This window comes from Erpetoichthys calabaricus, chromosome 8, assembly GCF_900747795.2.
Source record: "Erpetoichthys calabaricus chromosome 8, fErpCal1.3, whole genome shotgun sequence".
NCBI classification, from domain to species: domain Eukaryota; kingdom Metazoa; phylum Chordata; class Cladistia; order Polypteriformes; family Polypteridae; genus Erpetoichthys; species Erpetoichthys calabaricus.
Genome location: NC_041401.2, coordinates 54,464,517 through 54,488,383, shown reverse-complemented (window position 1 = coordinate 54,488,383; position 23,867 = coordinate 54,464,517). Strand labels below are relative to the sequence as shown.

The following is a 23,867-nucleotide window of genomic DNA, read 5'->3' as shown; positions in this document are numbered from 1 at the left end:
ACAGAACTAATATAATAATTGGATATTTTACAAAAAGGTTCCTATGTGGTCTTGAGGCTATAGCAGGAGTTGCCCAGTTTGATCTCCTCTACTTGATTCACTCACCATGTGACCCTGAGCAAAGTCACTTAATCAGTCAGAGTTCCAGCTATACAAATGTGCACAAAGTTATACCAAAGTTGTGGTGGGTAAACCACTTAAAAGTACCAGTTTCAGCACATAAATGTACACAAACTGTTATACTGTTATAAAGTGGCAGTTTTGACTGTATTTACATATGATATGCATGTCACACATTTTTATTTTAAGAGTATTACTGAATGAAGCTATACGCACAGCCAGTTTTCTGGCATGTGTTTTATTTATTTATTTTTAACTTTTTACATAAGCATTACTGACGCTATAACGCCTTGCAAAATTATGCATAACCAATTCTCAAATTCTACACTGAAATTTTGTCCTCTTTGTTTCTCCCCCGCGACACTTAGGAATTGAATATTAATTTTAAATGTGACTTAAAACTGGCTAATTTCAAGCATATCTGCCTGCAATAAAAACCAAACTGGGTCAAAATTAGTTCTGAGGAAGTGTACAAAGCTGGAACACTCGTACCTCAAAAGACTTAAAGCTGTTAATTCTGCAAAGGAGGCGCTAAGGTTTGGAGACTAAATACTTACTTAACTTTTTCCTTAAATCGTTGGGCATAAAAAAAATGTTACATTAATAAAATAAAATACAAAAAAAAATTGAGTTTCAGTTTGGTATAGGATCTATTACTCAGTAAAAACTATAAAACTGGTCTGAAATGTTTTGCAAGGCACTGTTTTACAGTATAGGGGGAGAAAACCAGCAGCTTCTATTATATTAGCTTCTATTCTAATGTCTAAAGAAAACAGCGGACGCAATACCAGATGACCACAAGATAAACTCTCACAAAACCCCAAACATACTTGTGCTGGGCCAAATTTGGAGTGTTCCATTATTGTGATATACACATTGTTCACATGTGGAAGAAAGCTAGATAGATAGACTGAACATTATGAGGAAAACCAATACTTACAGGAGAAGAATGTGCAACACTGTGAAATAGGTTATAAAAAGCATACAGCTTTAATTAGTGTTACAAATTCTCTTAGCATCTCTGTTGTTGGTAAGGACATACATACCTTGTAGCATTAGAGAAACTGCTACATTAGAGGCCATGGTTGGACTAGTAATGTATACTAAACTCCAAACAAACAAATGTGCATACTTTACACTTGGTTAGGGTTGTTCTATGTGAAATTCCCATGTTTCCAAGGGACAAGAAGCTGCCTGTCTTTTTTATCAGCCTACATATGAACAGCTGTTCATTTTTCACTCTCTAAATTTCCCTTCCTCTGGTATTTTGGCTGAATGTGTCTCGAATTTGGACAAAAACACATTTTAAAAAGTGGAACATGTGGATTACTTATATTACCAGCTGTATAGAGAAGTGTTTCACATATACACCAAACACTTAACTTTTGCTTCTAAAACTGCAATTTACATATACTGTACATATATATTGCATTTATATATACACATTTTTTGACATCATGAAAATACAGTGTATATACTCGTCAGTTACCTGATTGTTAAATATGAAACAAGAACAATAAATTCTCAAAAACTGCAATGATTGTAAACACTGACAGATGCATTTTTTTGTAATTTATGACACAGTAAAACTGAACATAAAAAAAAACTTTTTGGATTGAAATCTTCCAGCGAATAACAATGCTTTCATTTTCACATTTGTCTATAATACATTGCATATTTTCATGTACAGAATTCACTGATAATAGTACATTTTACCCTATACATAAATGAAATCAAGTAATGTTTATGTCAGACATTAACCTTTATGCTCACTTTTGGTGAACAAATATGCACCAACAGTTTTAATGATTTAGAAAAAAAGTTAATGTTTCTGGACAGAGAATCATTTAAGAGGAATGAGCAACAAAGTAACTGAAAAATATGTTATTTTTTTACTTTGTAGGCAACCACTGATAAAAAGACAATTATTGGCTGTCATGTTCCTTAATTAATGCTTTACATTTACAAATTAAAAAAATGGTTTTCAGACAAAAAGCAGTTGGGTGGGGGTGGGCAGGTGGGGAATTCAAAATATTCATGCCATACATATCTTCATGAAATTTAGTAGGAAAAAAATACTCCAGCACAATACAAAAATATTCACTTTTGTCACAAAGAAAAAAAAACAAAAAAGAAAACCTTGGGTAGATTTCATTACAAAAGCAACAAGCAGCATCCATTGCATACTTACAGCATCAGCTATTTACATACAAACTAATCAATCATGCTAAAATGTGCGGGGTCATTGTGTGAGCATGCAACTTTGCAAATGTTTCTTTTTATCCATTGTACGGTTTGAGGAGGATTGGGATGCGGTCCATGCAAAAATTGTGAGGTTTTTTTTTTTTTTTTTTTTTTTGGTATTAAAAAAAATAAAGAACCATGTTTATAGAGATGAGACCCTCAAGAGAAAAATGAAATGACCAGGTTATCTGACTTTCCAAATTCATTGAACTTTATGATTTAATTAAACTTATCTTACCTCTATCATTATATGAAAGGCGTGCTTGTGAAGGAAAAAAGAGGTGAAAGAAATTACTGTTTCCAGTGAGAATGAAATGAAAGCAGATAAAGTAGTTTCAGGGGGTGATGGATGACCTGGATTGGGAAGCACTATTTTTCCTGAAATCTGAAACTAGCAGCAGCCAGAGCAGTCTCCAACTGAATCAATTCCAGCTCTATGACCCCAGTTAAGTATATGAAAAATTGAAATACAATGACAAATATCTCAACCTCATTGTGAATGCAAAGGGAAAATAGCTTAGCATGATGTATTGGAGGAAAAGAACACTGTTAGAAGTGACATGAAAGACTGAATGAAAAATGAAAAATAAAATGATTTAATCTTCTTCTGTAGCAGAGCCATAAATTTATACTCTTATCTTTTCAAATAAAACATTTAAAATGTGCATCTTATCCATTTTGTTCATATTTTATTACCACGTCCTTCATGTAATGTTTTATTAGTTTCTTTTATGAATAACGATGAAAATAATGAGATATTATATAATATAATATTTTTCCATTAAGAAATAGCCTTTTTAATAATGCTATAAAGATGTTTTTCTCGCTCCAGGATTCCACACAGTTGTGTGTAATCCATTTATAGGTTTCAATGATAAAAGCTCCAACAAACTTCATTGAAGAGAGACAAAATTGGGCATCAAAGAAGGCAGGAATATGCCCTCCCCTACTTTACTCAAATAAAAAAGTGTCAACACTTCAAGTCCTGAACAGACTTGTTAAGAAATACTTAACTACAAGCCAATAACTATGACTGTTAAATAAAACTGAACATGTCACAGAATTTACTTTCGGTGGGTGCTTTTGTTAATTATAAAGCTTAACACAAATAAACAATCAAGAACAAGCAAAGAGAAATGTCAGAAGATAAAATTGTCTTGAAAGTTTACATTAGTGTTAATTATATAAAAAAATAAATAAAATTAGCTGATCTTGAGTACCTGCCGAGCTCTGAAAATATTGTAACTGCCACTGCCAGAAGGGTCAGTGATACTTATTCTATTGAAGCTTTAACTATGCAGAATTATTGTTACAATAAACACAGCATAGGAACACATTTTCATCCTGAACACTGTCAGTAGTACAGGTACACATATTAGAAATTCATTTTGCACTGTGTGTCATTAAGTTGACAATTCCAAACATCTCTTTACAGTTCACTTGAAAATTGTAGTGTGGTGATACAAACAAAAATGCAAAAATGATGCTAAATGTAGTTTAAAATATGCTGTAACTTAAAGAAAAACTAAAATGAAAACCTGGTTGGTGCTTGGGGAAACTCCTGGTTATTATGACTTGTACAAAGAATGTAGTAACATATACAGAAGAAAATAAAATTATGCTTTCAGAGAGAACACTTTCCTATATAAATTTAGATAATTTATCAAAAAGAATGTTATTTTTCAATTTTAATATTAAATTACAGTATACATGTTGCTGCCCAACCCTACTGCTTTACAAAAGTCAATTTAAATGGTTAGTACACCTATTGAAGCTCTATATTGGCGAAAACAACATTTGTGTATTTCACTTGTGGCCTTTGACCCAAATGTTGCTTTGTTTCACTTAATATTCTGTCCCATTACACAATCGTTCCAGCAAGTTTCAGTTGTAGACTTCATTTACATTATCTTAGCAAGTCAGAGACCATCGTGGCATGCTCCGTGACCTCGTAGTCTTGTTGTCTAGTTTGACATACCCAGTATAACTCAGTCCAAACAGTCTGAGACTCACACAGGTTTGATTTGGTCTTAAAACACATTAGATTATAGAAACTCTGTTAATCCCAAAGGAAAATTTAGAATATGGACTGGCTTGAGTACATGTGAGAGCTGACAGTCAATGAAGGCTCATCCCGATGTACAATACATAGGAAGAAAGAAAAAGGAACACAAGTGTTTTGGACCTGACAACAGACGAGACACTTGTCTATTTTACATTATGCGTTTTACAAAACATAATATCATTTTGTAGGGGGTGGAAGGCATAGTTTGTTGAATGAACTTGGGATATCTGAAAAGCCTTTACGCGGACAACAGCTCTGTCAGGTGACAAGTTAATCGCTGTCAAAAAAAAACAGTGAACATGTAATAGTTTGGAAATGTTAGAACTATGCTGAAATGTTGACACACAGTCATCTAATTTGACATCCCCTGGGTTTTCTTGTCACATAATCGGACATGCTTGGCAATGAGTGGTATAATGTGGTATCAACTTTAAAGGTATGGATGGTCACCAAATGTGATTCTCGTTTTGAAATTACAGCAAGAAGCTTAAGTATCCACAATTGTGAAAGTATGACTGGAGATTTTAAATTATTAAAACTGACCATGTGTTCAGAGTTCAGGTATGTCCACCCCCACCAGAAACCAAAGAGACACCATTTCCATTCCAGTTGTTTAGTCACTGCTTATATACTGATTACATAGAATGTGAGAAGCAGATATTTGCATTCATGCCCATGGAGAAGACTTACAGGAAATTACTGCAGTACTAATTATTCTTTACCATGTTTTTTTCTTGTTAGTTTGACTTTTTTTTTGAAAACCTATTTTACAAAGAATAAAATGTACATTTTTTATAGCTTCTTTGATATTTCTCTGCATAGTTTATTGCTACAGACTTAATTTTCTATAGCAATTAAGTGTCACTGTCATTAGCCAAAACTGCAATGAGTATCAGTTGTCTAGTGGTTCAATTTTGCACTGTCACACACGTGCGTATGAGAGGCAGCTAAAGGGCTTGAAAGAGGTTAATTCAATGCTGGACCAGGGGGGTGGCAGTGTGCACTAACCCTTTCTGTCTTTCTTCTGCAGACTATCCAAAGGAAATTCCGCCTGGGCCCGATGACATCACTTCTAGTTCCAGGCCTGATAATGTCACTTTTGCCACCTGGCCTTAAAAATGCTATTTTATTAGCCATGCATCAGTTCTGTTTTGGACTCAATGAGATATTGATGACTTTTGCTCTCTTTTTTTCACCCAATCTTCAAGTATACAGTGTGGTTACCCCAAACCTTTTTCTGTGTTCCTTTTTTTATTTGACAACACATAAAAAATATTGCAAAAAATAAAACCAGTCCTTATCAACAAAGTGTTTAAAAACAGAGCACACAGTGAACTACAGTTTTGTTGTCTGCATATTAACACCTGAAGATCTTCCTCTTCCCTAGTTCCAAATACAAAGCAGGTCAGTTTCAGAAATCTTTGGAAAAGGCAGCAGAAATAACACAAGGAAACAAGCAATACCATACCATTAGTAAAACAAAACATGTTTGAAAAGTAAATTTAAAAAAGCTTGTTCAAACGTGGGGTCAAGTTGAAAAAAACCACTATTTAAAAACTGTGGTATTTGAACCAACAGTAGAAATTCATAAATCAGCCTCTCATGGGACACCGAACTACTGAAAGGCACATACAGTACATTTTGTAAAATCGTCATTATCTGAAACAAATTTATTAAAACGAGAACAAAGAACGGAAAGAAACAATGTTGTTAATCTTTTGAAATTTCCTGAAGTTCATCATTAATTACTAACACAATGGTGGCCTGATCTTCAACTAAGTCACAATAATAGGCATATACAATGTGATTTAAACTAATAACAGAAAACAATTGTACCTTTTCTTGTCAATACTGAAAATACCATTTAAACATTCACAGTCCATGCCAGAAAAAGTACCTGTATGTAAACCTCTAGGCTAGTGACTTCTCTTCAAGCTAACTGGAGATGAAGGTGCCCTGTCCAATAAAAAGATGCACGTTTGGTTACTGATGAACTGGAAATATCAAGAAAGGTCTGTTTCTTTGAACCATGTCCCAATAAAAAAAAATATATCAGAGGAACTTAGATAAAGTAGAACTGTAGAGCTGCATAAAGCTCGATAAGGCTAAAAAAGCATTTTTAAGGCTTAGATGTTCCTTAATCAACATTAAGATAAACAACCTACAAATTGAAAACAAAATCAGTACTGTGGCTAATCTCCCTAGGAGTTACCATCCTCCAAAAGATCATGGCAAGAACAAAGCATTAAAAACTAAAAGAGGTGAAAAAAGAACCCTAAGGCATGGCACTCGTACACACATGAATCGTGAGCATCCACATGGCAAATCAGGGGTAAGGACTCGTGAACCAGCATTTGCGAAACATGGTTAACAGCCTCTTCCTTTTTACCTGCAGCCCGGATGACAAAGCCATCTTAAATCACTTTCACACAGGCCCAGAAGCGAGAAATTTAAAGAGTAAAAGTGTAGGAATATGGCACTTAAGCATGAACCACAAAGGAGAGAGCATGGAGCACTAAGAGACAGTTCGTAAAAGACGGGGATAAAGAAGGCCTAGGAAAAGGCAGCACCAGATTAGCAATGTCCACAATTACCTTTTTTATTTGGACTTTTTAATTTTCTCCTTTTACTTTGCCATATTACAGAATACCAGCTGGTCCCCAACCTATCACCATCTCCTTTTGTTTTCTTCTTATTATAGGTAACAGCAAAGAACAAGCAGAAATATCTTGAACTTTCAAAAGTCTCTGCCTATATGCACACTATAGGAAATACAATGAACAAAAATGGTGTTCATGAAAGGATGCAAAGAAGGAAAACCACTGTTCTCCAAAAGAAAAAGAAATGTAGCAGCATTTGTAAATTTTGCAAAAGACTAAATGGATGTCCCAAAGGGCTTCTGGGACAATATTTTGTATACTGATAAGACAAAAATTTAATATATGTGAAAGGTTCTGCATTAGAAGGAGAAAAAAATCATTTTACAAGAGACTGTCAGTAAGAATGTCACTATATCAGTCTGGCCATAAAAGTTAATAAATTGGATGATTCGTGAAGACAATGACATGACACACAGGAATAACTGAATGCCTTAAACAGAAGACAATGTGTTCTGAAATGGCCAAGTCAGAGTCTAGATCTCAACTCAATTGAGATGTTGGGGCCAAGACCTGAAGTGAGCTGTTCATGCAAGGATTCTTAGAAATGTCAATAAAACACAAAGTGGGCGCAAGTGGGTGGGTTTTCTTCAATTTGTATCTGAAAATAATAACAATAATAATGATAATAATAATAATACAAAAAAAAAACATTTTCGCAAGGAAAAATGGTCTAAAATCTCTTTTAAACATTCTGCATGTCAGATCATCAACAGCAGAGAACATATGGTGGACCTTATTTCTGCTAAAGGAGGTTCTACCAGTTTCTAAATGCAAGGGTTCATTCACATGCTTCTAAACGTTGGACTGTGAATTGTAAATAATGTGTTCAGTACTGCCAAGAAGAAATACAATTGCTTGTGTACTAATACTTTAAGCAGACTGTTTTTCTCTATTATTTTGACTTACTTAAAGCGAAGCTCAGACCACATTTTTATCATTTTTCTATTCCTTTAAGCTACACTCCATCTGAAACTATAGCACACTCACTTTTAACTCTTTGCAAATAACTGTCATAATATTTTTCCCTTCCTTTTCTGTATAACATCATTTTGCATGTAACAAATAAAATAAATTTAAATACACCTTAGCTATTGAACTACAGCTATCTTAAAAATACAGGTATATTTACATTTATTTATTTATTTATTTATTTGGAACCAAACCAGGTATTAAACTAACAGTTCAAAAACCTCCAAAACTACGCCACAGTGCCTTGTGGAAAAGCCAACTTTATCACCACAGGTTAAGAATAATGCTTGTTTCAACTAAGTGGTGAAACACCACATCATATCACAAAAATAAATGTTTCCTGTTACAGCCATTTTGCAGCAGCACATGTAATGAATTAATTTTTAGTTCTGTTTTATCAGAACTATTCCAAGAACAAAAGAACTTGGTCTGGAAGAATAAAAATATTTTTCGCAATATTTCAATTTTAGGGTGACACTGAGCAGGAATACAGAGAGGAGAGGAGACCAAGAATATCCAGTGAACATCCAGGTAAACATGGAGGAAAGTACAGAATTCACACATACAGTGCTCAGTCTAGGATTCAGACCCAGTCCCCTGGTGCTGAAACACAGCAGGGCTGACAACTGCATCACCACCTCATCAACATATGTTTAAGAGACTGGATGATCATAACCTTTTAACTAAGCTTAAAAATCTAAATTTACTTACGTATTATATAAAAAATACAATAAACTATACACACTACACCCTCTTTGACTAGTTCTGTGCAACACTGACCTATACTACCACATAAATGGGGATATTGAGAAGGAAAAACAAAAACATTTAATTTACAAAAAATTATGCATCCAAAAACAAAATACACTTCTGTTATTTATTTATTCTTTTTGTTTTATAATGCAACAAATAAATGTGAATTTATGGGCGGAGTTTTGGCTCTGAGGCTAAGGATCTGTGCTGGTATCCAGAAGGCTGCTGGTTTGAATCCCCGTCACTGCCAAAAGAGATCCTACTCTGCTGGGCCCTTGAGCAAGACCCTTAACCTGTAATTGCTCCAGGTGCACTGTACAATGGCTGACCCTGCGCTCTGACCCCAAGGGATATGCGAAAACTAACAAATTCCTAATACAAGAAATTGTATAAGGCAAAATAAAGAACAAAAAAACACTTCAAAACCTACATTTTTAAAACTTATTTTTTCACCTCTTTTAAATAGATCAGTCTGCACAGAGGAAAAAATAGTTAACAGTTAGTAATCCGGATCTAGTGCAAGTCCTCTCCGTTAACATGATCCACCTTAATAAAAGGATATGTCCAGTTACTAAGGTCTGGAAGAAAAATGTAACATAGGCAAAACATGTAGAAAGAATATCAAAGAAAATCAAAAATGATAATAAATTACCAAATAAGGGTATAAAGATAAACAAAATTGGTCTGTATATATCTGGTGTGGTAGCAACTTTCTTGCACCCGCTTGGGCCACATGAACAAGGTTTATAGCTGCAATGATAATAACTGCTTACTTTGTGTGGTGGGCAATGGATGAGTTAAAACAATGATAAATCGGTGTATACACTGGGAAACGAACGCCCCGACACAACTAGGCTCAAGTCGCTGAACCAGGCAAATGTAGTAGCAACCACCGACCGAAGTGGCAAAAATGGCCAGCTCTGTCTGAAGTGGAAAAGGCCATCACAAGGGAAAAGGATCAGATGTTTATTATTATACCAGACCAAATGGGCAACACATGTGTCAAATAAAAAAAAAAAAAGTCTGTGTTGTTAAGTTAGATTTGAACCGTCTTAAAATCACTACATAATTTTTACATTATGTTTTTAAACAATTACAGAATAAACTGATAGTCAGAAGTACTCTTTTTTAAGTTTCTTCCCTTTTAGTTATTCTCTTGTGTGTTCAGACCATAGTGTATGTGTCTGTGTGTGTATAAGTTCTATCTATCTACCCCACATTGCACGGTACTATACTATACCGTACATCTACTGTGTATTTCTTAACATAAGTCTTAAAATTGTATGGCCTGATTTTATTTTAACTTCTGGAGGGCAACACTGTTTTATATTTGTTTATATTACTATTGACTGCTAATTTCTTTACAAATAAAAAAGTACATAATGTATTAAACATTGACTCATAATAATACTTACTTGTGTGGGTACCAAAACAGGAGGATATGCAAGCTTGTGGTGTCTGTACATCCAAAATGAAAACAGGATGATGACAGCTATCCCCATAATCGGCACAAGGGAATAAAGTAATATGTGAAATAATAGAGTATTTGGTGTAACAGGATTAGATGTGGCTGAAAGAAAAACAAAAAAAAAAAAAAAAACTTTTAGCACACAATCAACACAGCTTTATTTGTAGCTATACATGAAAAATGGCCAGAAGGTGGCAGTAACTGAACTTTGTTGGCAAGTGTGAGTAAATGTTTATCTTGCAGAAAATGCAACTATTACACATGATCACTAATTCACATGAGGTAACCAGTTTATAATATTAATGCATCAAGCTCACGGTTAATCCTGAACTGTAAGAACAATATTCTGTTATTGTCTAAGTTAACAAACTAACACTATTTCTTTGAATAAACTGCACTGTTTATAAACAAACACTGTAACAACTGAATTTTCTACAAACCAATATTTAAAATATTAATGAGAAATTTTTCATATTAATTTTACTAAGACTTATTAATAATGTGTAATATACAAAGCACAATCCTAAAGCAAGGAAAAAAAAATAATAAAAAAAATAAAAAAATAAAAAGTAATACATAACTGGGAGAAAAAAAAACTCTGTTCTTAATCATTTCCTTAGAAGGTCCCAGAATAATAAAGGTTGACAGTCAATTTTTATGGCTGACATGTATGAACCTGATTTCTATTTAGAAAGAAAAACAAAAAGTTTTTCAAAAGTGCAGAAGCAAAATAAAACCACTGAAATTATAATCGGTTATTGTCTAGCCAGACAGTTACTGCAAAGAAGGCGGTAATAATAATACTGGGTAAGTTGGATTATACAGTTTAACAGTATGGAACTCCATACAGAACTGCTAGAGCAGGAGGAAAAAAAATGTTTTTATGATTTCATAGAGTAAACAACAGTGGCTCCACAATGAAAGCAATAATTAGTAAGTAAAGGAATTGGTCACTACAGCTGTCTATTCCAAATTCTTTCCATTTTATAAACTCTATTGCAGCTTTTCAAATACTATGAATAAAGATAATGAAGATAAACCCAATTAACTGAATGCCAGGGGTATTTTAATGGTTGTGTATTTAATTATAGACAGAACAAGCAGTAAGAAAAACAAGAAACAGTGATACATGCACCAAAATCACCTAGATTTTGTAATGTTTGCATCACAGATACTGATCATGTGGAATTGTTCTACATCAATTCCAATCTCCTGTTTGCAACCCTGTCAGGTAATGCATAAACCACCTATTTAACCTGCTGCCTTAAAATAACTGAGCTTTAGCAACATCTGTAATTATGGAACTCATAAAGCATTTTCAATGAACTCCTGATTTACTGTTTTCATTGATAAAGTGAATTTATGAGTACATTCTGTAAGACAATTATTTCTTTAACATTTACAAAATTAAATGTTTTCTTGCTACACTCATGGATGTATAAACTAAATAGTCATGTACTTATTGCAAAAAGCTCAAAAAAAGATCAAATTAACAGTGTACTCAGCTGGTGACAGCTGGAAATATTTTTCATTTTTCAGCTACACATGAGGCTAAATATAGAGTAATACTGAAGCAGAAATTATGCAGTGATACAGTACATTCTTGTTTCCTGTAAAATGCTGATTAAAAATATTAAAAAAACACACACACAATGTGATCCATCATTCTAGTCATCTATCCTATGTAGTATAATATTTCCTATTTTTATATATAATATGGTGAATATAATGGAAAAAATGCCATACAAACTCAAATCAATTTTATATAATAACTAGATACACTTACCTGTTGAAGCCAGGTTATAAAAATACATTTTAAAATATTTGAATTGATTGATATATCAAAAAAAATCAATAAAATGAACTTGCAAATATATCTAAATTTTAAAAAGTTTAATTTAAATAATTTAAAAATAATTCTGTTTCTATGTATTTTCTTTATGGAAACAATATGATCAAATACACTATGCATGACTGCTTCTGAATGAGACTAGTTAAATTATAACTAACATAAATTACACCAAAATCTACTGCTGCCATATCCCCTACTCAACTTCTAACTAAATAGGTTGTCTCTATACACTATATTTCTTGTATCACTATTACCTTCCACACCAGCTATTATCATCTTCTCATTTTCTCTTCTCTTGATTCTTGATAGAGCCACATAAAACTGGCCAAGTGTAAACAATGGTCAAGAGAGATATATGCTCACTTTTTGTAACGTCTGTCCCTGATCCTTGTCTCAGTATCTTCGCATACCTCAACCTCTCTTGCCTTACAAATACCTGTAGTGTCCCTCTTATACATCCTCTTGGTATCTTCACATATCTCATCCTTTGTTGCTCTACATGTACATTCAGTGTTACTCCTATGCTTTTTCTCATTATCCTCTTGCTTCTCAATCTCTTTTACCTGGCACTTCCCCTTTCGATCATTTTCATGTAAGGTCTGCTTCTCAGACTTTGTCATTTCAAGGTGCCTTTCTTGCTGTTTGACTACTACCAATGGCAGATGGGCCACCATTACTCACTGTGAAAACATCATTCATACATCTTTCAAGGCAACTTAGGCTGTTCCTCATTAGTATTTAGTGATCTAAGTTTGCTTGGTAAGTTACTCACTTTAACTCCTTCTTCGTAAAAACAAAACAGGAAAAAATGTAACAACCAGGAACTGAACTTTAAACCCCTAAAGTATTTACCGTATAATCATCTCTACCACTGAGGCATCAAAGCTAAACTAACCAATCTGTTTGCTCTGATGGATGGAGACACATACACACACACAGAGACAAAGAGTAGTGTTTTTGTTATATAATTCTCCACAAAGCAGACATCCAGTAAAAACTGTCAAAACACAATTCTAAGTACTTAAAAGATGCTGGCTAAAAATGTATCTGAATATTACTAGCAAATTCACTGACAGACTGTTAATTGACAGACTGTACTCCTTTATTAATAAATATGAAAATCACTGCAAGGATGAAAGATCAGTCAAAATTAAATACAAAAGAAAATGAAAATAAAAATGATTGCCTGCTATTCAGGGGAAAACTAAACAAGATTTCCAAGGTTCATGTGGTATGTTGTACTGAACAAGTTTCTCTGAACTCTGTCTTTTTAAATACAGCAATTCTGTAAAATCAAGATAATGTAGTATTGTTATCTTATCACTTGAAATCCATTTTTTAGAACCTGTTGTACAATTAATGTTGAGGAACCTAATTCTGAGGCACTAGACCTCATGCACATTTGGATTCCTCATAAAATGTGTTCTTTTATAAATGTCAAATATTTTGTCTCCAAAAACCTTAATTTTAACTAATACTGTTTTGTAGCATCAGTTTTAATTTACAGAAAATGTAAAGTTAAAGAGCAAGAATTTATGATAAAATACCAAAATACTATACTGTATATACATACAGTATATTTTTATGCATTAGGCTTAAAATTGTTAAAAATGTAAATATTTTTTATATTTTAAAGTACGGAAAATCTGAACAGCTGCATGTTATATCTAGATTGCATGTTTAATGCTTCCATTCAAGTAGTAAATTGGCTAATACCTAGAATTTATAAAGTAACAGATTCTATATTTAACTATTTTATGGTGAAGACTTAATAATCATGAACCCAAGACAAAATAAATTATTTTCATAGATCAATCTTTTGCCCACTCCATGCACGAATGTAGTTATTTTCACTACAACCAGTGCTACACACTCATTTCAGAATTTAAGTACACATAAAAAAAAAAAATAAAAAAAAAAGATAGTCATCAGCAAGCTACGTTAAAGAGGTTTGTGCTACGAGTTCAAACTCTAAAAACTCTTTTACGAAAATGTGAATATGGAGTACAAGACCACAATAAATCTATTCAAGCCAAATAAATGCTTTTCTTATTCATGGAGTCTTTAACTTTACAACATCCAGTTTCTACATCCACTGTTTCCTGCTGAAGGTTACAACAAGCTAAAGATTATAAGCAAAAGGTCATACTATTGCAAACACCCACACACATATCAGGTTAAAGTGACTAATCTACCTAACAGCAAGCGTGTGAAACATGGGAATAAACCAGAAATCTTATAGTAAGCATCATATGGAAATAGGTAAAGCATACACACTACATACAAAATAAAAATTGGTTCCAGTGCCATGGCATTAATATGCTACTCATATTGGGCACCCATTATATAAACTGAAATAGTCAAATGGATTTCAACTTTAAAAAGTATGAAAACCCTGTACAGCCAGGATTGTTAAGCAGTTTCATGAAGAAATTCACAATTAGTCTAACTAAAAAAAATAAAGAAAAGAAAAAAAAAAAAACAAATTTGGTCACTGATTAAGAGACTTTATCCAGAGACAAATTCGACCCAAGTACAGTTTTCCAAGAGTTACGCAGGCAGGAATCATAATGTCTAACCTGTCCTTACCACCACCTTTATCAGATTTATCATTTGTACTGCAACACAATGACTTTTGTATGTGCTTACAGCCGTCATTCCCAATAACATTTGACTCCCTGTAAGCAAAATTATACTTCATTGTACAGTAAAACAAAATTATTATATATGCAATAGAGAATCTTACTGTTATTTCCACTTGCTTATAAGGATGTTGCATTTAAAGATGTGGAGTTTGTTTAAAAAAAATTTTGATTCAGAACACTAGAATTCAAGAATGCAACAATGTAATAATCATATTATTGTATTTTCTTGAATTTAAAGAATTTTCTAACTTGCCAAAAGGAAGCAGGGAAAATGTTCTCTTCTTAGCTACTGATGTGAAAACAGACAAGTGTTGGATGTGCAGATTCTGCTATCTAAAAATGTACACATTTATGTATTTGCCTGCTCTATCTGCAGCTAAAACAATGTTACCCAGATATGGTACGTTCCTGGACAGAGGGCAGCAGCCTATTTTGCTTACAAAATGTCAATTGGATAAAGACTCCCAAAAAAAAAAAAAAAAAAATTTGGGAGATGGGAGAGAAAAGGAAAAAAACACTGAATAACTTTGGCCTAGGATACAATGAGAATTGCTTCTTGGGAAATTGAAGTCTTTATGTCTAAATCCAATTCATTGTGCATTTCTGTTTTGTCTATGAGTGCACTGCTTCCCCTAACCATGATTTAAGTGAGCAGTTTATTAAAAAAACGAATTGATCAAACAAAATATTTATGTAAAGCATTATACAAAAACAAAACCCTCCTCTAAGCTCAACTTTATTCATTATATTCATCCTGAAAATTCTAGGTCTGACAGAAGGAAATAGAATCTTAAACAAAAACTTGCATAAATTGGTGACTTTCATTACAAGCTCCCGTTGCTTAAATTATTTTTTCCATTTTATTTCTTAGGAGAGTGGCAGAAATGCCAATTACACTATTTTTCATTAGCAGCGCGCAGAACATGGACTACCTTTGAAAGCAAGTAAGTAATGCTGTTAGTTGCAGAGGTATAAAAGAATCAAGAGTTCTTATTTCAATGAAAAACAAAAGTCTTTATGTATTCCAGTCAGATAAAGACTATTAGCAAAACATTTTCAGAGATACAAACCTAAAAGATAATTACCTATAGAAACCTTAGTATTAGCACGGTTTATTAACATTTTGATATTATGCCACTTGTACAGAAGACTTTGTGCTTGTTTTGAATAAACTGTGCTCATTTGTGATGTCTGTTAATAAGAATTATTTGTAAAGCTTCCAATCTGTATTCTGTCTAGAATTCCATCAACAGGTCTACAACACATTCATCTTCATACTGTTCTTTATTTCTCCTGCTTCTAAAATAAACAGTTTCTCCTAAGCTTGTGTTTATATCAGTTAAGCACCTATTATAACAGCTGTGTTTCTCATTTTTGAATTCATCCAGGTTCTAAACGTGCTTTAATCCATTAAAGTGTGATATGAAGTCAGAGACAATCCTGTCAACAGCAGACAGAAGGAACCAACCAAACCCGGAAATGATGCCAGTCTTACAAAATTAAAAGATGTTTACGATGCTGTAATATATTATAACCAAAACCTGACACACCGCAAAGGAGATTAGGCTGCAGCTTTCAATAGTTTCATCTTGCACGCAAATGACAGATCTTAGAAGGAAAAGCAAGCTCCTTCCACAGAAACAAACTACTTACCCGTGTGAAGAGTTGAGAGGTGCCCAGAAGGCAGAGGGGAATAGGAGCCTGGAAAAGAAAAGCAAAAATAACACTCTGATATCCAGGACCTACATCTGTGCAAGGGTACGTCAAAAGAAGACATTGAAAAGAACAGAGAAATAAGGTCTCCTAAAGGCATTCATTTTTCAATAATATTTGCAGTGTACAGGTACATAGTTTCTTTTTGATTGCCTGATGTATGCAGTTCTAAGTTCATAAAAATGTTTTGCCACCAGATATAATCAACTTGTATGTATGCATCTTGGCTCAAAAAAATAAATAAAATCTGTTTTTCAAGAAACACAATATATTTTGAGTACTGGATGAAAACATACTCACATTTATATGGAATTTGATACATCACGGAAACTTACACATTATGCACCTGTAGCTATTTTAAACTAAGATTTTACAAACCATAAAAATATCAGATCATTTTTTCATCAAAAATGTGTCATTTAACTATAGAGTTTAAGATATACAGTATCTATATTTGAGTGATATTTTTTTCTGAATGTAAAGGAAAAATAAATAATAAGCACTTATTCCTTGGTCCCAGGCTAAAACAGTATTATTTCACTAAACATGATGGAGTTAAACCAAACAGCAAATACAATAATTACTAACATGGCACATAATCCATACTGGCACGTAATGTGGGTCCTGTGAGCCAGAGTACCCTCTAGGAATCGCACAATAATCGCTATAGTGTCATAACTGAGCTTCCTCACAATGCAGGTAATGTGCCTCATTCGGGACTCCACAAGCAACTGCATATTCGATACCAAGTCAAACCAGCGGTACCCAATGATTCGATGAAAAAACACAGTACCGGAAAGAGTCCAGTTTTTGTCTCAGGTCAGTGGATAGCATCCATGTCTCGCAACCATATCACAAAACAGGAAACACCAGGAGCTTCATCCTTTTGTATAGATATTGGGAGCGCCACACACCCAATTCTAGCGACCTCATGACCCCCCCATGCTCTCCCAGTCCATCTGCTGACTTCATAGGACGAGTCACCAGAAATATGTCACTGCCGAGGTGAGTAAACCCCTCAAAGAGGTCAAAAATCTCTCTGCAGACAGACCCACTGTTGATGGATATGCCCAAGAGATCATTAAAGGCCTGAATCTTAGTTTTTATCCAGGACACTTGCAAGCCCAGACACTCAGACTCCTCTCTCATTCTCTCAATTCTAATGTGATGTGGAAGACCATCCGTGACAAGACCCTGAAGGTTGCTGAGAGTTGTGTTGGTGTTGCCAGTGTCCCCAGAAGGAGATATTTCATCTTGCAGGGCACCCTGGATATCACCAAGATGAGTCATAGTGCACGGTTTGATGGCAACTCAAGTCTGTACCCAGAACTGGGAAGGATGACTGCGAGGGCTCAGAGGACAGAAAAGGGAGCGTTTGTTAGAGGAATCTGTGAGCAAGTGACACACCATCTATGGTCTAGTGACCCACGTCCTGCTTACAGAGGATTTGAAGCATTATGCACATCCAAATGTGTTCCTTGAAGAGTCGTAGTCAGAATAGTCCTTAGGATTAATACTGCAGTTGTGGCCCGCTGGACTGGCCACTTTGAGCAGCTGTTTAAAGCTAATCCTCCAGCTAAGATGTTGGACATCTCTTGGTCCATGGTTCTTGAGGCTGATTCTCCAATTAGTTGTGAACCACCCAGTCTCACTAAGATTGCGCAGGTGGTGAAGCAGCTGAGGGTAGGGAAGGCTGCAGGGATCTGTGGTATTCGGAATGAACTTCTCCAGGCTGGTGGTAAGGCTGTCCTCCTTGCACTACAAGCAATCTTTGCATCCATTTGAGAGACGGGCATCATCCCAACTAACTGGAAAACAGGACTTGTCATGCCTATCTTAAAAGGGAAGGGTAATCACCTGGATTGAGGCAATTACAGGGGGATAACACTGCTCTTGGTGCCGGGTAAGGTCCTTGCTAGGGTCATCCTCAATAGGATCCATGATCACTTGCTCACCTACCAGCAACCAGAGCAGTCTGGTTTTATACTTAATTAGTCTACCATCGACCACATCCTAGCACTGAAGGTTCTTCATCGAGCAAAAACGTGAATATTAGCAGATTTTCTTTGCAGCTTTTGTCGATTTTCATAATATTTATTTATATACGTAAAATATTTAACCTTCAATTGATTATAAAAGAATTTCAATTGGAAGAGACTAATTGGAGATTCAGTCTTTTATGTCTTTTAAAATCCACTTGATGCTCGGAACGTTTGGACAATCATTGAAAATTGCTGGAATCAATTTGGACACAGCCTGTTTCTCACATGGACAACTTTATGTGGCATATTCAATGGCAGGAAGTCCTAAGAACCTTTATATATTGGCTAAAGATGGAAAAATAAAACACTGTATATAACAACGCACTTCAGTAAACAATACAAGTGCATTAGTGATTCTTCATTGTTTGTTAATTTATTTTTACTTTTTTTTTTTTTTTTGTTTGTTTGAGAAAAATATAATAATTAAAAAAAAACACAACACTTTATTTTCCTCTCGGGCAACGCCAGGTATTTCAGCTAGTCCTTTTATATGGATAAAACAATGAAATGATGATTGAAATGCAAGAAAAACAGAAGTCTTGGGTAGCTTTCAAGAGTTCCTGTATTGGGTACTAATCAATTAAGGTAAGATCATGCGCAAGCCATTGTTAGTTTTTCAGCCGCAATAATAAATTGTTACGGATAGTACATTTCTATTTAATGGCAAGGTTACTTAGGTGTTGATAAAAACATCTGAATACTTAATGATAAGACTTTGTTGTCTTGGAATAGAGGTAAAGAATTTTGTGCCCCCTGCCTAGAATACATCTTGTCACAAATTCAAAAATGCCAACATTCACCATTATTTCTACTGCATTTGCTTGAGACTCCCTTGTAAGTGAATGGATATTACTATATCTCTTTAATAGTTGGCAGAAGGCCATACGTACCTTCTTGTAATAGTGGATTTTACAACCCAGTATCCTAAATTTATAGCATTACAAGTCATAAATGCTAAAACAAATGCAGATGAATTAAAAATGCTGTTTAAAGAGATCTTAGCAGACCAGGGATCTCATGCATAACGGCGTGCATCGAATTCACACTAAAACATGGCATACGGACAAAAGTGGAAATATCTGCCAACTTCCACGTTCTTCGGCTACATAAATCCCTGTCAACGTGAAAAGTAACGCACATGCACGCACCTGCCGCCACTCCCCAACTCCTCCATTACGCCTCTTTAAATAAGAAAATCAATATAAATAGCCCTTAAGCTCAGCGTTCTGTGAAAAGACAATGGCAAAATCACGGGGGAAAATAGAAGAATTTCAGCAAATATCAAGTGGAGGCAAGGAAAAACTTACTATTTGTTGGTTTAACACTAGAATTACCAGAGCCTACGAAAAAACTCGTAGATCCGGCCCACCTTAAATCGCTTCTTAAAACCGTTCTCACCTCTCCGTCAGCGTCTTTTGTCATCTAAATGTACTGATAAAGACATGCTGCCTGCAGCCGGCTATTCCATCCCCCCAACGACTTAGAACATAAACGAGCTTTTCCCAGCTCATGCCTTGATTGATTATCTGGGAGTGAAGTGGAGGTTTAGAGTAGAAATAATAGATTGTTATTTGGAACACACGCATTTCATATGTGTTGCATTTCTACAGCAATCTGTGTAAACGCATTGTTAAAACAGAAACGTTTTATATATTCTAGTAGCAAATGACAAAATGTAGGCATGAACTATATAATGTATGAAGCCTGAAGTCCAAATATCAAAGAAACACTTTCACAAAAGGTACAAAAAAAAAGCCACCGCCAAAAAAAGCCGCCTTAGTGTGTGACATTGACACTCATTAGCTATCACTGCTTCCGTGGCGCAGCAGTATCAGTCGCTGACTGGGAATCAGAAGGTCATGAGTTTGATCCTACACAACTCCCTTTTGAGAAGTGTTATTTTCACTATTTTAGAATAAAAAGATACATTTGATTTCAGTCTGTAACAGCCGGTGTAATTTATGATATTTGTAAAGGTTAGCTTTATTTTTTTTTTAAATTCACTTTTCATTGTCTCAGTCGCGTTCAGGATCCTTTCCTACCCCATCTGACACTGCTGTTTTCACATAAAGACGCGCTATAGTTCTGCAGTGTATCACGATACATACGACCGCGTGTTTTTTCCCCCCAATATTGGCAGTCCCCACGTGTTGCTGTATGCTGTTTCTTTGGTACTCCAGGACATGCAGAGGAAAGCATAGTAAAGAGCAGTAACTTCAGTGCTATATGCAATCATCAGACACTCCCCATCTGATACTGCTGTTTTCACATAAAGACGCGCTAAAGCTCTGCAGTGTACTTTTGGCTGCATTGTCGTACCAATGCTTGCGAACTGAAGTGTCTGCATGCACTTTTCGTGGCATTACACGTGTATTTTTTGAGTATGCCCATGTAGCTCAAACACAGGAACATATGTTGATGTAAAAGTATAACAAAACAAGTGCACATTTATTCAAGACTATAACCGAAGAAAACAGAAAGCAAGTTACAGTAGGCGGTTGATATGACAGCTTGCGTGGTGGAATGCTAAGAACTGCTGATTTCCATTCTGTGCTATATAACTGTTAACATTTGAATCTGATGATTGCATATAGCGCTGTCTTATTCAGTGTGCGCAAGAACAAGCAGGTGGCCAGTTGCTGCGTGCTACAACGCACATTTTAAAAAAAGAAAGAGACAAATATATGTGACGTTTTGAAGAAATCATTTTATGACGCGAACAGTACCAATCAGAAAACATCGTCAAAGTAATGCAATATTATTTGAAAACGAACAGCGTCAGATCGGATGTGAAGTTATACTGGCGCTGTTTGAGTCAGATCAAAAGCTGAATAAGCTGAAAAAGCTCCTGTTCTGACTCTAAGTAAAAAAGCATGAATTAATCAACAGAAATAACCGCGATTGACATTTTAAAGTTAGTGATTTACAGTGCATACCAATTTATAAATTTAATGTCCGTTTGAGGAAAAAAAAAAACCACTTTCTTCAAAGCTGAGAATCGAACTCACGTCTCTGTAGCACGGTAGGGCAGCTGTGCTCCAAGTCAGCAAACCGTAGCGTTAAGCCACGGAAGCTGTTGTATCATCCTTGAACCTTTTGTGAAAGTGTTTATTTGATGTTTGGACTTCAGGCTTCACATATTCTATAGTTTATGCCTACATTTTGAAACATTTATTACTAAAATATGAAAATGTTTCTGTTTTAGCGATGTGTTTACACAGATTACTGTAGAAACGGAACACGCATGAAATGCGTGTATTCCAAATAACAATCTATTATTTCCATTCTAAAACTCCAGCAGTTTACTCACTCCCAGATAATTATAATCAAACAAGGCATGAGCTGGGAAAACTTAGTGAACGTTCTGCGACGGTGGGGGATGGAACAGCCGGCTACTTGCTGCTCGTCTTAATCGGCACATTTAGAAGACAAAAGAGAGGTGAGAACAGTTTTAAGGTGGGCCGGATCTATTAGTTTTTTCATAGACTATAGTAATTCTAGTGTTAAACAGTGGTATAAACAACAAAAGGAAGTTGATCTATCGAGTGACAAAGAGTGTCAGAGAAACTCAAAAGCTCAAGATCACAAAGTCGCACAGTGCCCGAAATAAAAAAAGAAGTTATCAGATATCAAAGTCACTGTGAAAAGGCAAGTCGTAGCCCACCATCTGAGAGTCATATGGAAGCTTATTAGGGTACAGAGAAAAATAGGCACAGAGTGGCAAAAAAAGCTCAAAATGTCAACTTTAATCTTGTAGTTTATTTCGTCATTAAAGTAGAACATCATAAACTTCATCTTAAAATTGTTTAATTTACTAGTTTCTCAAATACCATCGTAACTAAAGTAGCATATTAAATAATTTGTATTGTATGTATTCTTCTATGTGCTCTGTGTGTGTGAATCACTACGTACTTCTTAAACGAACTTTCTCTTCCTTCGACAGGCCACAGAAACCATTACATTCATGATATTACAGTTCTCTGAATAAATTAAATACTGAGATGTATACTTGATATCATTTTCATGATGACAGGAATTAAAGCATGTTATTAAACATGGGAACAAGGTGGCGCAGTGATAGTGACAAACTGGTGCCCTGTCCAGAGATTATTCCTGCCTCACACAAGATGCTTGCTGCACCGTGTGTAACCTTCGATGAAGTAATTTATTGCAGCAGTACTGTCTCTTTCAAAGGTTCTTACCTCCTATTCCTGTCCTTCCTTTTCTTTCTCCAAATACCCAATCGCCACACAATCAGCTCTGTAGATGTCAAGCCATCTGTAGGCTGAGAACGCTGATTCTTCAAAACCTTTAAGGAACACTGAAATATCTTTGTAGAACATGTTTAATTATTCTATCCATCTATCCATCCAGTGTCGCGGCAGCCCCAGCAAGAATACAGTGCAAGGCAGGAAGAATCCCTGAATGGGGCGCCAGCTCGTTGCTAGCACTGCGACACTGTGTCCTCACATGTTTACTTATTAACAATATAGATTATTTAAATGATGTTAAAATGTTATCTATATAATGGAAAAAACATAATTTGCTGCATTTCATCTTTAAAATGATATCATATGTAAATACGCGCTTTATAAAGTGGCTCAGGTTGTGCAATATTATAACTGTATCACAAGTTTACAGTGAGGTAATTGTACTTATAGGTACAAACAGTAAGGGGCACTTGATGGACTGATTGAGTACGTTTAGAGCTCTTGAGATGAAACTGTTTCTAAACCATGAGGTCCCTATAGGAAAGCCTCTTAAGTGTTTGCCATATGGAACTAGTTCAAATAGCGCAAATAGCTGAGGCAGCGTGTGCTTAATGCTGTATCCCAATAATTCTCTTTCCGATCAGCTGCTTGAGAGCTCTGATTCCACACTCAGATGCATTGGGATAAATACTCTGAGTGGTGCAGTGAGAGGAACAACGCTAAAGCAGCTATGGTATTTGGAATAGTTTGGTCATTCCATGGACCATTATATTGTTACAGGTTAATTACAATCAAATGCCTTAAACTAATAAAAAATATGTGGTTAATTTCAGTGTATATGATAAACCTGAGTCAGGAATGTGGATCTAAAAAAGAAAGGGTAACCACACTGGAACAAAAGCACTGCTTTGACGCTGGGTGCTGCCAGTTTGCAAAACCGAGCGGAGAACTTGCGTACACCAGGGATTGAGCTAGCATGAAAATGTGCATGGCTTTATGCCAAGCTTAGTTTTTTATACATCGCAATGTGAGCGTGGAAACGGGAGTATGCAACATTTTTGTGCGTATGCACTGTTTATACATGAGGCCCCAGGTGCCTAACTCTATGTCTGAAATCTTTAAACT

At 35.1% G+C, this 23,867-nt stretch overlaps 1 protein-coding gene across 4 annotated transcripts in view; it reads right to left on the bottom strand.

Moving 5' to 3' along the window:
* LOC114655489 (activin receptor type-2A) overlaps positions 1 to 23,867 on the bottom strand; it is a 135,091-nt gene that overhangs the window by 21,225 nt on the left and 89,999 nt on the right. Inside the window, exons 4-6 of one of the 4 annotated variants that reach the window (XM_051930558.1) lie at positions 16,430 to 16,477; positions 10,227 to 10,381; positions 2,603 to 2,626 (exon numbers count right to left, since the gene is read on the bottom strand). In XM_051930558.1, coding sequence (XP_051786518.1) covers positions 2,603 to 2,626; positions 10,227 to 10,381; positions 16,430 to 16,477 — 227 coding nt within the window. The remainder of the gene's footprint in view (positions 1 to 2,602; positions 2,627 to 10,226; positions 10,382 to 16,429; positions 16,478 to 23,867) is intronic. The other 3 variants (XM_051930559.1, XM_028806522.2, XM_028806523.2) reach the window with 3 other exon arrangements.